The 22,500-nt window shown below is 37.6% G+C and overlaps 2 protein-coding genes across 3 annotated transcripts in view; one reads left to right on the forward strand and one right to left on the reverse strand.

Moving 5' to 3' along the window:
* chrm4a (cholinergic receptor, muscarinic 4a) overlaps positions 1–14,049 on the forward strand; it is an 18,165-nt gene extending 4,116 nt beyond the window's left edge. Inside the window, exons 2-4 of one of the 2 annotated variants that reach the window (XM_083550132.1) lie at positions 9,582–9,739; positions 9,884–12,473; positions 13,015–14,049. In XM_083550132.1, coding sequence (XP_083406258.1) covers positions 9,582–9,739; positions 9,884–11,065 — 1,340 coding nt within the window. In that variant the 3' untranslated portion in view covers positions 11,066–12,473; positions 13,015–14,049. Of the gene's footprint in view, positions 1–9,581; positions 12,474–13,014 lie in introns of both variants that reach the window. The other variant, XM_083550131.1, reaches the window with a different exon arrangement.
* Positions 14,050–14,618: 569 nt separating this feature from the next.
* The window catches only part of mdka (midkine a), a 15,429-nt gene continuing 7,547 nt past the window's right edge, over positions 14,619–22,500 (reverse strand). Inside the window, exons 2-5 of the mRNA XM_083550166.1 lie at positions 21,912–21,994; positions 21,123–21,290; positions 20,844–21,005; positions 14,619–15,158 (exon numbers count right to left, since the gene is read on the reverse strand). Of these exons, the coding sequence (XP_083406292.1) occupies positions 15,130–15,158; positions 20,844–21,005; positions 21,123–21,290; positions 21,912–21,993 (441 nt within the window). The 5' untranslated portion in view covers position 21,994 and the 3' untranslated portion in view covers positions 14,619–15,129. The remainder of the gene's footprint in view (positions 15,159–20,843; positions 21,006–21,122; positions 21,291–21,911; positions 21,995–22,500) is intronic.

Here is a 22,500-nt window from a genome sequence, read left to right on the forward strand (position 1 = left end):
TTCTTTTATTCACAGAACTCCACCAACGCTAACGCTACATGCTTTTGTCATTCTTCAACCCATTAATTCTCCAATTTCTTTTTAAGTTTTCTCAATAATCAGAGGGAGCAATTAGAAGCCTTTGTACATTAAGCACACAATAGACGTTAAAACCCAGACACTCCTTTACTTGTCATTAATTCATTCTAACAAGGAGTGACTGCAGAGTCCTACTACAAGAGATTTCAGGGTATCCATGGTGATTTCATTATATAATGGCATAGTTTTATAATGCATTACAACTGAATGTGTCTTTATGTGTGATGGTACTGAGTGTGTGTTAATGATATGAAGGTGACTTGGTTTTAAATAATGTCTCATGTCAAAAATAAAGTCATGGTAGTGCAGGTGCAATTATACACCACATCAAGGAAATCAGAAGTGTTGAGCTGTTCTAGTGACCAATTCTTTAATTACTATTAAAATGATTATTCAAAAGCAATGAAATCTAGTTAATAATATACATATTTAAATTATTCTTAATGTCATGCAGGTTGTTAAAATGCTATTGATAACACAGATCAAAAAATATACAATGAGATTAGACTGATTTAACACAGATAAACAGCTGAGAAATCAATAAAACAGAGAAACTCTCTGTAAATCACCAGATAACTAACACAAGTTCATTGTTAAACAATTTCTTAAATAGGTAATGATTCTAGTTCCCCACTGAAGATAAATAATTGTATATCGTTCTATAAAATTTGAAAACAAATACATTCCTGTGTTGTTCATTAAGTAAAAAGCTGAATTTCACTGATTTTGATCAAATTGACTCTCGCATTCAACCACTTTCTTTAAAGTGATTATGTTTTGGTCTCATTTTTCACTGGAATTGTTTTTGTGTCTAAAGTTGAGGCATGATGATGTTTGACATAACTGAGCAGGTGGAAGACATGAACATAAGATTTATAAGAATTTCCGAACAAGTTCCAAACGGACGCCGCGATCCGGCCCTGCCTGTGATTTATTATTACAGAGTTGTCAGTGTGACTCACAGCAGCACAGGAATATCATGTTAAAAGATCACATGCCAGCACCGTGGGCTTAATTCTTATTTCCAAAATTCCTAATATTTGTGTCTAAAGTGTAAAATTCTTATCAGAAAAGAATGAAAAAGGCTCTGTGGCCCTTCGTACAGAGGCAGTGTTCACCCACATCATATTTAAAGCCAAACAAAAGTTGCCATTACATACCTGCAGCCTGACATTCACTGAGGGGAAAATAACATTGTTATGTAACAGAAAAGTGTGTCATATGCTAATGAATGCATACTTCAGTTTGCAATAAACCGAAATTTATTCATATGAAGAATCTGCTTTTGGTTTATACAAAAAGCAGAAGTGCAGCTCTTCGTCTCACTCTTTCAGGACTCACTTGTACTTGTCAGGGAAGAGCTCTGAAATACCTTCATGTCTATTTATTCACAATCGTATAATTATAAACTACATTTTCAGTAAATCTGTACTGTACATGGTTCACATAATGTGCATTAGAATGCATTAATCTAAAGATAAATAAAGTTAAACAAAATTCTACTATTCTCATGTACAGGGTGATATATATATATATATATATATATATATATATATATATATATACATTATTCCCACTTCCATTAATTAAGACACAGTAGAGCAGTGTGTAAGAGAAGAGAAGAGAAGAGAAGAGAAGAGAAGAGAAGAGAAGAGAAGAGAAGAGAAGAGAAGAGAAGAGAATGAGGATATAACAGATGCACTTATTGGTGGAGAAGGTGTGTGTGATCTCTCGAACACAAAAACGATACTTGTTCTTAAAAAATCCACATTTCTTGAAAAGATCCAACACATTTCATATATAAAAAATTTCATTTCTCAATGACCCTGTTATAGTTCTCATTTAGTACAATGTACAGTTCATGAGTAACTTCTAAATGAGCCTCACTGACCTGATAAATTACTACAGAAAGTCTTCTGTGAACCAGTTGTGTGTGTTTCAGCTATAATCTGCAGACAAAAGACACACAGTATTTAAAAAAGTCCTGTAAGACTACTTTGTACAAAAAAAAACACAGCAATAAAAAAATCTATATTTTATTAGACCACTTTTTCCCTTTAATATATTTAATAATGTTCAAGCAGTTGAACATGACGTGTTTCCCACAATGCCCTGGGAAAAAACCCACAGGTAGAAATGAGAGCACCATGAGCATGATCAAGTTCTAACTCTTAAACTTCATAGCTGCAATATTTAATTATTGATAGAGTTTATATTCCCCAAAATATATATGCAAACTAGTAGTCTTCAGTAGTTAAACACCACAATGCTGAACAGGAAGATGACTGGTTATGTTTTTAAATGTAGCTCCAAAACAATAGCTAGAATGCGATTTTAGTAATTATCATCAAGGTAATTTATGACAACGTTACTAATTATTTCAGGGTAGATTGTGCCTTAATTAAATAAACTTGTGCCATTACTGTTCCTAATGCTATCTAATGTCCAGCCCTGAGCCTGGTCTACAGATCCTGCATTGATCTTAGTAATATTTTATTATTCACCCTTTGTATCTCTGGCTATGCCACTCTGCACCACCACAAAACATCAATAAACTTGATCTTTATTTGTCCCTCATGCTTCATATATGATCAGTTACTGTGATGTAAATGTTTATTGTTGCATCCACTGGAATCTCCACAGAGTCTGGATTGTTCATCTTTCATAAATCAGACAATGAAATATGAGCATTTGCTGTTAATTGGACGCATTCAGCCTTGTGCTGCTGCTGAGGCACATTTCCTCCTGTCAGCAGATAATGACAAATGTCCTGATAAAATCCGAATAGGACAAGAGAAAAGACTGAGGCCATCTGTTAAACATTAAATGCTTACTGCTGAGGTATAATATTACAGACATTATCAGCATGCAGCAAAGAAGCACAGTGAACTCTCATTTGATAATTAAATATAATAAAAATTTACTGACACACCATTAAATAAATAAATTAGGGGTTAACGTGTTAACGCAAATCCATTTTAGCGGCACTAATTTCATTAATGCACGATTAATGCAGCGAGCATTTCTGCTTGACCATTTTTATTGAAAATATGAAGAAATAAATATAAAAGTGGTGAAATTAAAATACAACAAACATTTATTCACAATGTCCGTTCTTTACTCATATATATAAAAAAAAAAATTAAACACCAACAAATACATTTTAATCACTAAACACTTGTTTTACTGACACGCCTCACACCAAAATCCTCCATGATGCAACACATCCGGATATTAAAACCGTCCGTGTGGAAACATAGCAAATGTTTTGTTTGGTGTCCTGATGATTTACATCATTAAAAACATCACAATTACTTTCAAATATTTACAAGCATATTTAGTCTTCATGCTCCATGTTGAGTTCGGTTTCACTAATAATAAACATACATTTGCATAAAGCATCAATATTTGTTCATGGGCATGTTGTTTCGAGTATTAAACACTTGAAAAATATTAATTTAAGGTACATTTAGAACTGATACAAATGTTCGATTAAGTTGCGATTAATCACTAATTACCTCATGACAATCATGTGATTAATCGCGATTAAATATTTTAATCAGTTGACAGCCCTAAGATAAATAAATCACACTTTTAAATAAGGCAGTAGATTAAAGCATGACACATTTGATCTTTTGTGTGAAGGGGAATTAAATTGATCTGTGTTCATGTTTCTTTATTTTCTGTACCATCGGACCAGACGGGATAGACTTCTCTCTTCACACACATCAGTACAGAAACTTTTGATACTTCGCGCTTTTGTGATAATGTCCATTGATCCAGTTATAAGGCATCACATTTTGGTCCTTCTCAAAGTCACACAGATTCCTACACTTGCCAGTTTGTTACACTTCTGACACATCAATTGTCCTGTTGAATATCTGCTTAAGGCTCAAATCTCTTTTAGAGTGAAGAGATTCTTCTTTCTTGGATTGCCCTGTATCTGGTTCCTGCCCAGTTTCCCAGTCTCTGCTGATCTTTTTTCAGAGAAATCATTGGCTAAAGTGTCCCAACAGGATTTAATATGATAACTTTCCAAAATAGCCTTCACCACTCTTCGATCATAGCAAAGTTTTGTAAAGTGCCCATCTTAGCCGTGGGTCTCTCCAGCATCATCATAATTATCAGTAACCCATGTCTTCCTAATTGCTTTTGTGCCTCCCGGAAGTTCGGACTTGGTATACAAGCTTCTCTAGCTCTTCTTTCATAAACAAACCAGTTTGAGCAGTAGGGATCATTCTTCATTGCAAATAATTTGGCTAGTAGCTGTAGTAGTGTAATAGAAAAATAGACGACCAACTGTCATGTCATGCACAGTGTTTTTTTTGAGTAATTGTCTGTTTTATTTAAAGGGGTGTGTTTAATCAGAGATCTTATTCATTCTGTGAAAAAAAAAACAGGTTTCATTATTATATTTCCTTTTATACATCATGGGTTAGAGAAATGAGAAACAACATAATTTGATTAAAAAAAGTTGATTAGAAAGGGAAAGACAAAGTGCAGAGAATTATAGGATGCTCAGCTAAAATGGTCTAAAAATGTTTTGAAAAGGCAACAAAAACCTGAAACACATGGAAAACAAAAAACAAGATTCAGCCAATCATCACCCCCAGGAAGATCAAAGATGATCTGAAAAAGCTCCAAACACAAAACTCGACATTTTTTAACACATTTGGCACATTTATAACACATATAGTGACTTCACATAGTCTATTTTGTCACACAGACTTTCTGTCATAAGCACCATCTAAACCCACATGTGCCAAAATTGCCTACGTGCTTGAAATGTCGGTATGTACATGATGTGCGTTATTAAATGAGAATGTACATGCACGTGTTTTTGGAGGTTTTTTTTACACAACAGCGTCGCTGCGATTTGTTTGATGAAGGCATGCTATAAAAATGTACATACATGCTTGTTTACACCAAAAGGCATATGTACACCAACTAACAGCAGAGATTCACCAGTATACAATACAAACCACTGTCGATTCTCACAACAAAACTTTATTATATTCTCCAACATTGCAAACACAAAAATTTGCCAACATAATCACAAAAAATGTGCGGAGTGTAGTTCGTTCTTACAAAAAGCTAACCAGTGTCAACATTAAATTCTCGAGTCATTTCACTCTGACACACAGCTCTGAAAAGTATCCTACACCTGTAGCATCTGTAAGGCTTGATTTCTCCGCCACTTCTGCGAGTTCTTCTGCGGCTGCACAGCGCCGTCTCACTACCGTATTTTCGCGTATATAAGACGCACACTGGGTGAGAGGGATGTAAAACTTTCTATAAGACGCGTCTTGTATACGCGAAAATACGGTAGTCAGATGGTGACGTGGCAAAAGCCGCCGATTGGTCATGCGGATCGAGATAACCGACGTTAAGTGGCAACTTTGCCCCCCTTGTGCTCGAGATATTAGGGTTCGTTGACATAAAAGAATCGACATAACCGATTAAAAGACAAAGTACGAATTTGGCGGTTCCACTTCAAAAACGTCGACTTAATAGGGTTGGCGAGTTCACCGAGGTCGAGATCAGTGGGTTCCACTGTAATAAATTAATCAGTCAATCAATCAATCAGCCAATCAATCAATCAGTCAATCAATTAATCAGTCAATCAATCAATCAATCCGTTATCAACATATTAAAGTAAAGTCAGTTGACTTCTGTACAGCCTGTTTAGACATAGCGACTGACTCTGTAATCCAGAATATGTTGACGTAAGAAACACAAAACTACTTAAATTTAGTTCTGACCTCTGGGAGCATTTGCAGCATAATAAATCATACAAGTGTTTAAGATCAATCCACCTTTCGTTTACATTCAGGCAAGTGGAAAGTCAGCTTGTGTCCTCCAGGTTCACCCTAATGGCATGCATGAGTGCATTGTCTGAACACCAGAGACTAATTAACAGATTTCCACTAAGAGTTCATGAACTATTCGTAAGCTTTCTTAGTGGCAGGGAATGCCTCTATCCCTTATGAAAAATGATGGTCCACCAGAGGAACCTAGACTTGTGTTAAGTACACATTTTGTTTCTGTGTCTTGGTTATTATCATAAACAAGTTATTTTGTCTAAAGACAGTTAAGCCTAATGGTTAGTAAACATGACTGAAAAAACATACCTTGCCATGCAATCTTCTCACTCTGGCAGTTCTCCACTCATTAGTAGAACCATGGATACATACAGATTCGTCCATTATAACCACGTTTAAATGGTTCCTCAACCAGGATCTATTCACTTCAAAGGCAGTATTGAAATAATGTCCACAAATATCATTATCACCCCAAAGAGTACACACACTGCTGCTTTCTATTTTCCCACTCAGCTACACATTTTTAGGTTTTAGGGGAAAAAAGGGTTTTGTGGAAAGGTTGGTAGCTATTCTCCTGCCATCACACGAATGTGAGCTGTATAGCTGCACATGTACAGAACACTACATACTGCATTATATAGCAATTAGAAAGCTGTAGGCTTTTACTCTGCATAAACAAGAACAGGAAATCCAAATTGACAGTGTGCATTAAAAAAAATTGCATATTGGCTAGAATATTGGCTTTTGTAAAAGAATGGAGGTTCCTTGATAGGAATAAACATTTCATCAACATAGGAGCGATTGAGATTGTTATGTTAACTTATTATAAACTATGTCATCTTATGTCATGTTATGTCATCTTATGTTATGTCATGTTATGTTATGTCATGTCATGTTATGTTATGTTATGTTATGTTATGTTATGTTATGTTATGTTATGTTATGTTATGTTATGTTAACTAAAAGGTCCTTGAAGACTTTTGTATAAAGCCCAAATATCTGCAATTTAAAGTTATAGTTCTGATTTTAATAACGAGCTTTAGTGCCTGTAGTACAATCAGAATCACAGCACTGCAGATTTATAGCTGCTAAAGGGCAATCAGTGTCTTGTTCACTTGTCTGTTAATAATGGGAAAGAGAAGGATTTCTGGGAGGCAAAATTAACTTACTTACATACACGAAGCTTTTAAATTAATGCCTTAATCATGTAAATACCAAAGACCCAGTGATCTGAAAATACAGCAAGATAAAAGAGGGAAAAGAGGGATGTGGGAGTCAGAGAGGTTTCAAAAGGAATAGGATATAGAATGTCAACCCCTACTGAGGGAGGGATGATTCTGCTTCATAGTAAGAGGTAGAGAAATGAGGATATAAATGTTTATGTTGTGTTTTACATGTAGTTCTTTGTTTAAAATGTAGCTTTATTCCACTTGAGCACTTGTTGAAGTGCTGCCTGCTCTCTCTTTACTAATTCTTATCATTGTGTACTTTACTTTATTGTTCGTTCTATTTATGATCTTATAATTTAGTAGTATTAGTAGAAGTTAAATTATTTAAATCAGCAAAAGCCAAACATTAATGTCACCACTAGAGGGAGACCTACAGTACCAGTCAGTAGTTTGGACACAGCTTCTCCTTCAGTGGTTTTTCTTTATTTGTATTATTTGCAGAATTGTACATTAAACATGAAAAATTGAAACTATGAAAGAACACATATGGAATCATGTAGTAAACAAACATTTTTAAAGAACCCAGAATATGATATATATTTTGAATTATTCATAGCTGCCATATTTTTGCTTTGATGACAGTTTTGCACACTCTTGGCATTATCTCAGTCAGCCTCACGAGGAAATCACCTAGGATGGTTTTCCAACAACTTTGAAGGAAAAGCAGCTAACAAGCACTCAACACCTAGGAACTTCTCAATCTTTGGTCCAACTCATCACAAACCTGAATGCAGCACTCCATCACTGTCCTTCTAAAATGAATAGCTATTATAGAACCCAGAGGTGTGTTTGTGGTCGTTGTCCTGCTATAGAATGCTGTGGTCGCAATGCTGGTTCTTGACTTGACTTGACTTAAATGTGTCCTCAATTAAGACTAATTCACTGACACTGTCACCAGCAAAGCACCTCCAGACCATCACACCTCCCCCATGCTTCACAGTGGGAACCACACATTCGGGAACCATATGTTCACACTCTATACATCTAACAAAGACACGAAACTTTGGACTCAAATTTGGACTAATCAGACCAAAGGACAGTTTTCCACTGATCTAATGTCCTTTCCTTGTGTTATTTTGGCCCAAGCAAGTCTCTTCTGATATTCTTTGGTTTCTTTGCTGTATTTCAACCATGAACTGACTCAAACAGACTCCTCTGAACAGTTGATGCTGAAATATGTCATTAAGAAGCATTTATAAAAATTGGTGGTTTCTGAAGCTGGTAATAAAAAAATAAAAAAAATAAAAAAAAAACTTATCCTCTGCAGCAGATGTAGCTCCTGGTCTTCCAATGCTGGGACAGTCCTCATGAAAGTCTGTTTCATCATAGCATTTGATGCACTTGGAGATGCATTTAAAGTTTTTGAGATGTTTCCTGACCATTTTTTAAAGTAATGATGGGTCTTTTCTCTTTCCTTAATTGCGAGTGATGGATTTGTACAGTAATTTTACTAGCCAGAGGAGGGAAGTAATGAACTACAAAAACTTTGTTACTGTACTTAAGTAGATTTTTTTGGTATCAGTATTTTTACTTAACTATTTATTTTTCAGACAAACTTTTTACTTTCACTCATCACATTTCTACACAAATAGCTGTACTTTTTTTGCCCAAACTTCTTTATTTTAACTTAAGTGAAAAAGTGCAGTCAGTAATTTAACTTTTACCCAAGTATTTTTTAAACATCAAAAATGGCAAGAGTACACACATTCTTTACTCAAGTAGAAGTACACATTTCTATTAAATGAATGATGTGTGTATTTTTTGCCATTTTTGGTAGTTGCATTTATATGGATATTGACTCTGTACTCACACTTTCCTCTGCACAAGACAACTGATGCTCTAAAGCACATTAAGAAGGTAAGAAATGTCACTCTTGATGAGTGTGCTCTGAAACCCAGTCCAGGTGATGACCTTGTGACTATAATGAGAGAATGTCATGAGTTTGAAAGGCTGTCATCAAAGCTACATGGAGCTCCTCTGGGCAATCTAAAATATAAAACATATTCTGGGTTGTTTAACACATTTTTGTTTTACTACATGTTTGTTCTTTTATAGTTTGGAAACTTCAGTATTAATGTACAATCATGAACATTATAAAATAAAGAAAAAACACTGAAGGAGAAGCTGTGTCCAAACCTTTGAGTGGTACAGTATTTGGGAGAGTACAAATACTTAACATTCAGAAAAATTGTCCTAATATGTTTAAAAAAAAAAAGGATTAAAATTGGTTGTAAAAACAACACATGGGAATAGAAACAGTAGATTTATATTCTGAAGTTAAGTAATTAGCTGTTATACTCTGTATTAGAAAGATGCTGGGCTCTACTGCAACACTGCACAGTAACTCCAAATATTACAAAATAATAATCTGATCTTTTTGCTTTTCTCTGTGTGTGTGTGTGTGTGTGTGTGTGTGTGTGTGTGTGTGTGTGTGTGTGTGTGTGTGTTTTAGGTTTACTTAGTAATTTTTCAAGCAATGATAATCTCAGCTGTGACAGAAGCAGCACCAGTGGTTCCTGTCCAGCTGCTGAAGTCACTGGGAGCCCATACAAGACAGTGGAGATGGTCTTCATTGCCTTGGTTACCGGATCAATCAGCTTTGTTACTGTGGTGGGTAACATCCTGGTAATGTTGTCAATCAAAGTTAACCGACACCTCCAGACCGTCAACAATTACTTTCTGTTCAGCTTGGCATGTGCAGACCTGATCATTGGTGTGTTCTCAATGAATCTGTACACTGTGTATATCCTTAAGGGTTACTGGCCGCTTGGCCCTGTGGTGTGTGACCTTTGGTTGGCTCTGGACTATGTCGTCAGCAATGCCTCTGTTATGAATCTGCTAATCATCAGCTTTGATCGCTATTTTTGTGTAACCAAACCGTTAAGTTACCCAACACGTCGCACAACCAAGATGGCTGGTCTGATGATTGCTTCAGCCTGGATCCTTTCCTTTATCCTGTGGGCTCCTGCTATTCTCTTCTGGCAGTTTATTGTAGGGGAACGCACTGTGGAACCAGGAGCATGCTATATCCAGTTTCTCTCTAACCCTGTGGTCACATTTGGCACAGCAATTGCTGCATTCTATCTTCCAGTGGTCATAATGACAGTGCTGTACATTCACATCTCCTTAGCTAGCCGCAGCCGTGTATCCAAGCAAAAGCCAGAAGCTAAGAAGGAGAAGAAAGTCTTGAGGTCTGCTGGATTGCTGAAGAGCCACATATTAAGGCAGAACAACAATAATCAGTCTCCTCCAAAGCCCAGTCTGGACACAGTCAGCACAGCTGAAACCATGAAAAATGGACAGCTAGATGAGTCCATGGTCCCCACTAAATCTGAAGGCAATATGCAGCATGAGGAGAAGGAGAGCTCAAATGATTCCAGCACAGCCAGCATTGCACCCAAAGAACTCAAGGAAAAGCCCAACAATGAAGGCTCTTCACAAAAAGGCCTGGCATCTGCTCCTGCTCCTATTCCCAAACTCAACCCTGGCTCTAAATGGTCCAAAATCAAGATTGTCACCAAGCAGGCAGGAGATGAGTGCATCACTGCAATCGAAATAATTCCTCCAGAAAGTGGCACAGAGGGCCGTTCTATCCCAATCAACAGGCCACGCACAGTAGTTCGCAAGTTTGCCAGTATTGCCCGCAGCCAGGTGAAAAGGAAAAGACAGATGGCAGCACGTGAGAAGAAAGTGACAAAGACAATCTTTGCTATCCTTCTGGCCTTTATCATTACATGGACACCATATAATGTGATGGTCCTTATCAGCACATTCTGTCAGTCCTGTGTGCCAGACACGGTCTGGGCCATTGGCTACTGGCTTTGCTACGTCAACAGTACCATCAACCCAGCCTGTTATGCTCTGTGCAATGCTACTTTTAAAAAGACCTTCAAGAACCTTCTCATGTGCCAGTACAAAAACATTGGAACCAGGTGAACTGGATCTACTCTAATGGATTCTAATGAATAATTGGGTTGTTCTCAGTGTTCCAGCCCAATGTCTTTGATGCACTGGAATCTGGAATGTATCATGTAGTGTCTTGTATGAGGCTTTAATGCTTGGTGCAAAGTGTGGTTTCATTTCAGAAAAAAAACAAGCCTGCAGTCTGTACACTTGGAACATCAGATCAGGGGATTTAATCAGCTGCTGATAAATATAATTGTATATAATGTTACTCTGCTCATCTGCACTGCCAAGTTCATCACCGAATAACACATTTCATGTGAATTAATTGACTGAAAAATATAATGTTCTTTGGTGTGGAAAGTTAACCCATAACAAGCACATTAAAAAACCAAGTTGTTTTTCAAACTTTATTGAGTAAACAAACAGAACAATAATATTCCTTTTCTTAAACGTGTTAATAGTGTTAAACGTGTCCATTCATGCTGAATACTAAGATGTGTGTATTTTGTGTTTAGCAAAAATAATGTAATGCTGAGGAATGCTTCTCCACTTGTTGTACTCAAGATAAAATCTCTACCTGTTGTAGTAAAGAACATTCCATGTACACACAGGCACAAGTGTATAAAGCAAATCGATGGTGTTTTTAACTAGTGATTTTATACTAGTGTATAAAATTATATAAGCTTAATATATGCTCCTACAAAGTAGTTTTTTCTTCTTACATTTTATATGTACTATAGGTGTTTGTACTCTGGTATTTAATTAGTGGGTAACATGTACTTTAAGAAAATATGAACAGTATTAGTGTCTAAAACCAAATATTTACTGTATGACAGGAAGTAGAAGGGTGCAGTTAATATCTATGGAAAGCTTCTCCTGCCCCTGAAGGACACATCCAGAATTATTATGCATTTTCAAAAACATCAAAATGATATATTTTCCATATTTCTTTCGAACACAGCTGTCTGCAATCTAGAAACAAAAATAATTTAACATTGTTTTTCTGGATATATCTTCATTAATAAAGATTAAAACTAAATTCAAAACTGTTAACCTGCTGGTGCTCATGATTTAACAACATCAGCTAGTGTTGAACACGTTTCGATGGGGACATTTCCTTGTTTCATATTTGTTTCATCCTAGTAATATTTTCTTTATTAATTTAAGCTGTTAGAACTCTTTGAAAACGTCATTTAGATCAATAAGCAGCTGTAGGAGTCTTAGTTGAGACTAAATGAAGAAGCTTTGGTTATGGGACAAATTAGAAAATGTCTGCTATTTGAGACATTACTCACATCCACATCAGCATCGAATTCACCCTTTTACATCGACAATCACTAGAACAAGATGATTTTGGTGCCTTAATATTACAGATATTAACTGCCACTCATATTAATTCACAATCTACTGTTCACTATCGAGTCGCTAGATCACAGCTGTAAGAAAAAATGATGAGGACAACGAAGATGGTAATGAAGAAGTTTATAACAGCGTAGCAGTGACAAAATACACGAAGCACTTTGGGTTCATCGGAGTCAGAAAGAACCCAGGGCAAACTCTGCCCAGATATTTTATATTGTTCTTCCCCTTTGAAGTATAGACCGGAGTTATCCTTTAAATGTAAATTAGATATAGGACATGCGTGAGGAAACAAAAAGGCTGGGGAAGACCATTCTCGGGGGGGGGTCAGCAGGTGGTAATCACCGGTATTCGCACCTTTGCTGGTGCCGGCCCCCCAGCAGGTCAGGAAGGGCTATTGTGTGAATGATAATCATGGTCTCAGATACCTTTTGGTTAGAGATAGTCCTTGGGGCTTGCTGCTTCTCCCAGACTGATTAAATTAAGTCTATGATTCTGATTGATACAACTGAAATTCTACATAACTACTTTTGTGAAATGTAAGCCGTTTTGCGGATGAGCTTATTTTGATATAGCGTGGGGTGGAATCTGGATTGAGGCAGTCTGTAATTCTTACACAGCTTTATGCCACTTGTAATATAGTAATTAATAAACTACAGGACACACACTTACTTATTGTTTACCAATGTTTCAATGTTTTAGCTTGAAAAAGAGAAGCTGTCATTTGGCCGACTTTCTCTGGAGTATGACGCAGTTTCAGTCGTGATGTTCCAGGGCAGTGTGTATCCTCGCGATTGAGATTCCTGGCGCCTCTCGCCAGTGATTTATTTGCTGTTATTTATCTCTCCAGTTTGTTGAGGTCATTAATGGCTCACTGACATGCAAATGGAACTGTGTGGTCTCCATAATGCTGTGAGAGCTTTGATATTTTCATTTTTTTTTTGTTAATGGTCTGCATTGAAATCTGTGTTATTCTCCAACGTGATATAACAGAGCAGCGTGCAATAAAACACAAGACTTTCTCTGATCTCACTGATGTGGAAATATTTTTGTGCGATCTTTGGTACACAGATGATTCAGTTGAATTAATTTACTGATAAATAAATCTGATCAAATATTCTTATATTGTTTCATTTGTTTCCTCACATGCACGTGTCTAATCATATCCTATGGAGATATGGAGATCAAAAATTAATTTTATTTTGCAATAAAACAGCACTGTATGGAATTATATGTTCAGCACTCGATGTAAAACAATGATGTATATAAACATAAACTCTCCTGTACTGAAACTCCAAAAAGTTAAATATAATTTATGTGGCTAATTGAAACGCACTTCAGTGCTGGAGTGAATGAAGGATGTTTTCTTGCTTGATTATTTGAAATAATAATAGAAATGACCCATAAGTGACTCTAGCGTGTGTATGCATGTTTTTGTGTGTGTATTTTAATGCATAAATCTAATAAAGACATACAGTTATAGGAAACGGGTATTTATCCTGATACAGTGCTCTGGATCATGAAAATGTTCATCACATTATCATTATTTCATGCATATTTAAAATCCAAATAAACATACATTTAAACTAAAGGCTAAAGGATTTTCAATACATGATTTGATTTGATGCTTCTGTAATAATAAATGTATAATATCAGAGATTAGTTTCATTTCTTGATTAGCGTTTGCTTTTGTTAATATTCTAATCGTGTCATACTTTCATTTAGAGAACAGTCTGACTTCTTCATGTAGCACGGAACATGGAAAGCATGCTGAACATCACTGTTTGCCAAGGGGAAGAATAGTGAGGAAAATGATATATTTAATTATGTATTTTATGTAATATTAAACAAATTATTATTTTGATGAAATGCTTTTGTTTCTAGACTGATAACTAAGTGTGTTTTCCTCAAACATAGAATGTTATGCTTTGAATAAAAATCATGCTGCCACGTGTAGAGATCACAATAGACTGTGTGTGTGTGTGTGTGTGTGTGTGTGTGTGTGTGTGTGTGTGTGTGTGTGTGTGTGTGTGTGTGTGTGTGTGTGTGTGTGTGTCTGTGTGTGTGTGTGTGTGTGTGTGTGTGTGTGTGTGTGTGTGTGTGTGTGTGCTTATTACACAATGAAACTTTTAGTGTAGACAACAGAAGAGCTGACCTCAAAACAGACACCAGCAGGTAAACAGCAGTTACAGCATTCCATTATAAATTGACTCATAACTTCAACAACTTTTAAAATATTTTTTATTTGAAGTGATAATAATCCTACAAAAAGCAGTTCGACTTTTCAAAACACTACTCTTTTACACACCACTATTCAGGAAACTCTACTGTATCATCACAGAAAACTAATAAAAACGTATTTATACGTTTGTGTGTGTGTGTGTGTGTGTGTGTGTGTGTGTGTGTGTGTGTGTGTGTGTGTGTGTGTGTGTGTCAGAGAGAGCATGTGTGCAGTTCATGTATCAAATCAGAACTGTTTTGACAGAGTGTAATATTTCTACAAAAAGCCAAAGAACTGTTTCCTTTAAACATCAGCATTTCATTCTCTCTTGTGGAATAACAATGTTGTACAAAATCTGTCAATCACATGACAGTAGACACATTCCTCAACTGTAATACAGCATGAATAAAAAAATTTGACTAATGTTTGACATAAAACCAAAAAAAGAGGGAGAAAAAGGCTGGGGTTTGGAGGGCTGGTCTTCATACTTCCACTGATGGATGTTTTCTTTCTTCTAGTTTCCTTTTCCCTTTCCTTTCTTTCCTGGGCGGAGAAAAAAAGACACACAAGCAGTTTTCAATGAAAGTTAACCTCTGCAAAATCCCAAACACAGTTAGTACATTAGATTTAGTACAAAATTGTGGAGCTAGATCTAGTTTTAGGGTTAGGGTTAGGGTTAGTTCACACACTCTCTGAGGTAAAGTTTGGTGTTCTGCAAGGATCTGTCTTAGGCCCAATGCTTTTCTCTTTATATCTGCTGCCTCTGGGTGAAATGATACATAAACATGGTATTAGATTCCATTGCTATGCTGATGACACACAGCTGTATATTTCACCAAAGCCAGATGAGAGAGATCAGCTTAACAATGTTGAGGAGTGTGTAAAGGACATTAGACAGTGGATGCTTGATAACTTTCTTCTGCTCAACTCAGATAAGACAGTAGTACTTTTACTAGGACCACATGCAGCTAGAAGTAAACTCTGGGGTTAGGGTTAGGGTTCAGTAGCATCTCTGGATGGTGTTTCTGTTTCAATGTGTACAGCAGTCAAAGACCTTGGTGTGATTATTGACCCGAGTCTTTCCTTTGAGGCTCACGTGAATAATATCACCAGGATCTCCTTCTTTCACCTTAGAAATATTGCTAAAATTAAAAATATGATGTTGTTACAGGATGCAGAAAAACTAGTTGATGTTTTTGTAACATCTAGATTAGACTACTGTAACGCTTTACTGTCTGGGTGTTGGAGTAAGTGCAGAAATAAGCTTCAGTTAGTTCAGAATGCAGCAGCAAGAGTCCTCACTAGATCTAGGAAATATGATCACATCAGCCCTGTTTTAATCACCTACACTGCTCCCAATCACATCTCACACTGATTATAAAATACCACTACTGACGTATAAAGCACTTAACGCTCTCACGCAGCAGTATCTGAGTGAACTTCTGTACCAGGATGATCCTCCACGCCTACTTAGATCAAAAGGTGCAGGCTATTTGTTGGTACCTCAAATAATGAAGACTCCAGCAGGGGGCAGATGTTTTTCTTATAAAGCCTCACAGTTATGGAACAGCCTTCCTATCAGTGTTCGGGACTCAGACACAGTCTCAGTGTTCAAGTCGAGGCTGAACACATATTTATTTAGTGTGGTGTTTAGTCAGTAGATGTTTGTGTGGTAAAGGAGCAGATCTGGAGGGACTATGGATATGGAGTGTTTGGTGAACTGGGATATTTGGATGCTGTCGTCTCCTCACTCTCACACGTTCACTCAGGTTTGTTAATGGTTGTGTGGTGGGTCGTCTCTTATCCAAGAGATCCTCATGTCTGTGTTTCCTTCTGCTTCTCCCTTTTAGTTCTGCTGCCAGAGTGAATCTTACCAGAGTCCAAACTGCACAGTGACATTAACTTTCATACAACAATCAGGAGACTTAATAATCCATATCCTTCTCTTCCTGTCACCCCTCTTTTCTCTCTCTCTCTCTCTCTCTCTCTCTGTCTCGCTCTCTCTCTCTCTTTCTTTCTCACCCCCCTTCTCTCTCTGTCACCAGTCTTCTCTCTCTCTCTCTCTCTCTCTCTCTCTCTCTCTCTCTCTCTCTCTCTCTCTCTCTCTCTCTCTCGCTCTCTCTCTCTCGGTCGAGTTAAACATGCTCCTGAGATTCCAGTTACCACTGTTCCTGCCCCTCTTTCCTCTTAGGATCTGCCCACTTTGTCCTGTTCTGCCTCTGGATAGTGTTTTCTTCGATTTAAGAACAGGAGCTTTGAGGATGGATTTGGACTGTAGTTAATATCAACAGTCTGCTACACTGACTCAGGACTACAGTTTGCTCTGATCTCCATCACTGCACCTCAACATTGTTTATCTGTAATAAATGGACATTCGGTGGACATTCGGTGGAAGAAAAAACTCCCTGAGATGCAGAAGGAAGAAACTTTGAGAGGAACCAGACTCAAGAGGGAACCTCATCCTCATCTGGGTGCCACAGAATGTGCAATTATTACAGATATACGATGTTGCACAGAACATAACTAGTTTTTTATTTAAGCACCTTTTGTTTGTAATGCAGTGCTTTTAGGTAAATTTCAACTAAATTTGATTTCTCTTACAAAAACACTCAAAATCTATCAAATTCTACTTGTACAGAAATGTTAGTGTTCTGACTTGGCCATTCCAAAACCTTTAATTCTGCTTTACCTTTAAATCTTAAATAGATTTTCTTCTGGTAAGCTACAATTCTTACTTTTGTATATCTACTTAACTCAGTTGATTGTAGATTGTTGGTCTGTGCTTATTAGTTCTCAGGTGATTAATCACTGCTACATCAGCTGCTCTGTCTTCTGCCTATGCTTTCTCTCACTCACCAAAAGAAACCAGTAGAGGTGGTGGTGTGGGTTTACTGTTGTCACGGAGATGGTGTTTCACACATTACGTTGTCTCATCTAACGATGTCTTCTTTTGAATTCCATGCAGTTTCAGTTACCTCTCCAATCAACCTCTTCATCATTGTCCTCTGCCCCCTGGCTACAAAACCCAAGAAGACTTCTTGTTTCACCCCCTGGCTGTCAGAAGTCTTGCACAGCATTCGGCGAGAACTCAGATCAGCAGAGAGGAAGTGGAAAAAAATCAGACCTTGTATCTTATCGTGCACTCCTGACTAAATTTTCTTCAGATGTGACATCTGCTAAGACTGCCTTCTACAAGGAATCTGCACAAGATCCTCATAAGCTCCACAACATCTGCTTTCACTACAACATCACTCAACCCGCCTACTCCACCTGCTCCATCCTCCCTGACTGCTGATGACTTTGCCCCCTTCTATGATAAGAAGATTAAGGAAAAGAGAAACCTGCTGAAAAAAGATTAAATCTGCCAGACCATCACTTTCTTCCCAACAATGACTACACCGCAAGGAATCCCCTACTCCTTTTTTGTCAAGCTTCTCAACTATAACAGAAGATGAGATACTGCAAGGAATCCCACCACATGCCCTCTGAATCCAATCCCTTTAACTATGCTTCAGACAATCTCACAAGGAGACCATCTCCACAATCACTAACGGGTCCTTAACATTGGGCCATGTGCCAAACACCTTTAAGCAAGCGCGGTTTATTCCCATCTTGAAGAAACCTGCTGTTATCTGTACTCATCCTCCTCGACCTTTCAGCAGCATTCGACATGGTCAACCACAACACTCTCTTGTCTACCCTCAGGAGCCTCTGTATCCATGGAGCAGCATGGGAATGGTTTGCTTCCTACTTGGAAGGTCGCTTATACCAGTTAACATGGAGGGGGTCCATATCTGCCCCACGCAGACTCACCAATGGTGTCCCACAGGGCTCGGGACTTGATTCTCTCCTTTTCTCTTTACCCACTCTATTGGTGAAGTCATATCCTCACATGGGTTTTTTTACCACTGCAATGCTAATAACACTCAACTCATCTTTTATTTCCCTCCCTCAGATACCACAGCTTCTGTTCGGATCTCGGCATGCTTGATGGACATATCGTGGATGAGTGCTCATCTACTAAAACTCAATCCCAGCAAAACAGAACTGCTGGTCCTCCCAGGTGATTCATCTCCAGGTCAAGATCTTCAAATAACTGTTCATGACTCTCTGCTCTACCATTCAGCCACTGCTCACAACCTTGGGGTAACTATGGACAATCAACTGTCCTTCTCTTCTTGTTGCTAATGTGGCTCATTCTTGTCAATTTCTTCTTTACAAGATCCAGAAATTATTTGACCATATCTGTGCAAACACAGGCTGCCCAGGTGTTTATTTAGTCTCTTGTTATTTCAAGACTGGACTACTGCAGCTCTCTGCTGGCAGGTCTTCCTCTTAATGCTATTCGTCCACTGCAAATGATGCAAAATACAGCTGCACAGCTTGTGATCAACCTGCCCAAGTTCTCCAACACCACCCCATTGCTGCTTGCAGTAGATGCACGTATCAGATTCAAAACACTGATGTTTGCCTACAAGGCCAAAAATGGACCAGCACCATCTTACCTCAGAACCTCATCACTCCTCACATTGCACCATGATCTCTGAGATCCTCCAGCACTGCTCGACTGGTACCACCTTTTCTTAGAGTGAGAGGTAAGTATAATTCAAGGCTCTTGAAGACCTACCTCTTCCTGAAACTACGGTTGCTGAGAAGAAAACACTGATTTTCTTATTTTGTTTTGGATTTGTTAGTGTTTTATAATTTGTTTTCCGATTTGTTAATGTGTTTTGCACTTCTCGGCCACTGTATGAAACACTTAAATTAGCACATTTTCCAAGTTTGCTTTGTAAAAATTAATAGTTAGATTTATCTTAAGTTGTAATCTTGCATATTAGTGTAGATTTATTCATTGACTCAAAGCACTTTTGCATGTTGCTCTGAACCCAGACGTCTGCTAAATGCCACAAATGTAAATGTAAATCTGTTGGAAAGATTTTTTTTTTATCTTCACCTGTTTTACAGAGGACTGCAGGTTGTCTGCCAAAAGAGTTTTGGAACTAACCCTGGTAAAAAAAAACTTGGTCTCAGAATGTAACATGCTTTGGCACATCTTATAAAACTTTTTTTGAGCAAGTTTTTCCATGAGAAAGGAATACATATTCCCACCCTTCCCTATCAGCCAGACATGTGAGGTGACAAGTTAGATTACAGGGAGTGAGCAGTATTTGTTAGATTTTTCTGCAGTTCTTTAAAAGACTTATTTTTTTCCTTCTGTGAATCTGAAAAAGTCCAGGTCCTGTTTGTCACTCTGGAAGTTATTTTCTGCATTTGTTGATGTCTTCCTAGTGTTCTGAATTCTTTTGCACCCTTTTTGTTACCTTTCTACAAGAAGATCTCGTACATGAGCTTGTTCTTTTCGGAAGAAACTAAGAAGATCCTATAGAAATGGTGGATCATATTGGTTTGAGCAAAATCCCTTTTTTTAGTGTACAATAATTACTTTTGAACACGAGTTAGAATGTCATTGGTTAATCTTAAGAAGTCACATAATTCATAAGAAAAGGGTTTTTATTACTGTATTTTCCTCTAAAATATCCCTATTTATTTGCACATCAATGTTGTAGGTTATAGATCACATTAAAGATGAATTGAGTGATGTGGTTTATCTGAATACAATTTTGGATTTACTGCATATTACAAAATGTACAAGTTAACATTCCAATGAAAGCCAAAGTTTTTGCATATTATGTCATGCCTGAAAGCTACAAAATATTTTTAAGCAGCAAATCTGGAACGAAATTAGCTCCAGGTCTGTAGAGCGATTCCCTCTCCACTCCAGCTTCTCTGGCTCATGTTCGATTCAGCATCCTACTCATACACCCACTGAAGGCCTTGAGATCTCACTAAGACAAAAGCTTACGATGCTTGTGCATAAAGCCTACACCACGGTCCAAACAAACACTAACAGACTGAACGACATCTGGCCCCAGCAATTGTCTTTTTTTTGGTGAAGGGTATACAAACTCTTGCTTCTTCTGTTTTTTGCTAGATAGCTGAAATATGTAACAGAAAGTTGGAGACTAGAAGTCTCCTGTCACATGCTGTAGTAAAAGAGGTAAAAATTATGTATTGGCATGACGCGCTGCGGATTAGCTTCCAGTTTACACTCATTAGCAGTTGTTGTAGTTTACAGGAGACAATTTCTAATAAATAAGAAATCTACCTTCCTTTAATGAACAGTGTAGTGTAAATAGTAAAATATCACATGCATCATATTTACTTTACCTTTGGACTTGCCTTTGCTCTTGGCTGAGCAGGGTTTGGTAATAGTAATGAGAGTCTGACACTCAGCATTGTACAGAGCCTTTTTCAGGGTACCAGAGCGACTCTTAAAACCAGTAGCAGTGTCACACTCACCCCAATTACCAAGCTTGTACTTGCAGTCAGCTGAACAAACACACAAAAAACACACACACACGTGTAAGGCTGTAAAATGACAAAATAACGGCAGGTGAATGAGTCTGAATGCTTGCTTTATAAGACGATGTGTTTTTGAAACCTCACCACCGAAATCCTTCTTCCAGTTGCAGGGAACTTTACACTTCATACTCTTAGTCTGATCATTGCAGGTTGCCTCCCTCACACCAATTCCACAATCACCGTTATTCACCACACAGCTCCCGAAACGCCAGTCTGTGCAGTCGGGGGCTCCTTTCGAGCCTTTCCCTTTATCTACACAGAACATAACCATTATTCTACATTACTATTTTATTGTAGCATCATTACTTTTAAGATTGTGATTTTGTTACATAATGTCTTTTATTATTTCATATTAACCTGTATTTAAACACACACACACACACACACACACACACACACACACACACACACACACAAATAATTATTAGGTGACTCAGTTAGAAACTGTAGGTGATAAAATGGGATAGTGTGTGTGGGTGTGTGTGTGTGTTTGGTTGTGTGTTAGGGGTTGTGTTTATGTGTACAGGGTTTGGGTTTCTGTGTGTGTGTGGGGGGGGGGGAGTTATGTTTCTGTGTGTGTATGTGTGTGTGGGGGGGAGTTATGTTTCTGTGTGTGTATGTGTGGGGGGGTTGTGTGTGGGCGGGGTGTTGTGTCTGTGTGTGAGTGTGTGTGTGTGTGGGGGGGGGGTGTTTGGGGGTTTTGTGTGTGATTGTTGTGTGCGGAGGGGGTTGTGTCAGTAAGATTGTTATGTGTTTGTAATTGTTGTGTGTGCGGGTTTGTGTCTGTGTGATTGTTGCTGTGTGTGTGTATATGTGTATGTGTGTGTGTATGTGTTGTGCACTGATGTACTATATGTGTTTATAAAGGATGACCTTTCTTGTTCTTTGCAGCCTCTGTGCTGAGGATCATGAAGGCCACTAGAAGCAGAAAGATGGTAGAAATCAGGCCTCGCATCCTGAAAGAATCCAAACACACAGATCATGTGACTGATTTTATGGAGTATTTACATTAAATATCACATTTCCACTTAAAGTATCTCAGGAACATGTGCACATCATGAACACTACTTTTTTATTTATTTATTATTATTTTTGTGTTCATTGTTTTAAGACAAACACAGTGATGAGGACTGGTGGGGTTGTTTTCATGCGGTTAAAGGAAAAGGGTTAGTATAAACTCTACATAGTGTTAATTCCCTCGAGAGGACGATCTGAACTGCAATCTGATGCTATTTTAATGCATATACTTTTCTCATATCTATTCGATCTATAAGAATGAATGAACACGTCATGGCTCAGTGTGTCGGGTTAAGGGCTGTTTTATTGTGGAATGTATCCAATGCAATTAAATTTCTCCAGTAAAACAGCATTATTATGTTAAACATATACAAATATTAACATTAGACAGAAATACAGTGTAAATAAAGTGTAAATAATTTACAGCCTTGCAAAAACTTTATTA

This window comes from Silurus aristotelis (genome assembly GCF_946808225.1).
Source record: "Silurus aristotelis genome assembly, chromosome: 9".
NCBI classification, from domain to species: Eukaryota; Metazoa; Chordata; class Actinopteri; order Siluriformes; family Siluridae; genus Silurus; species Silurus aristotelis.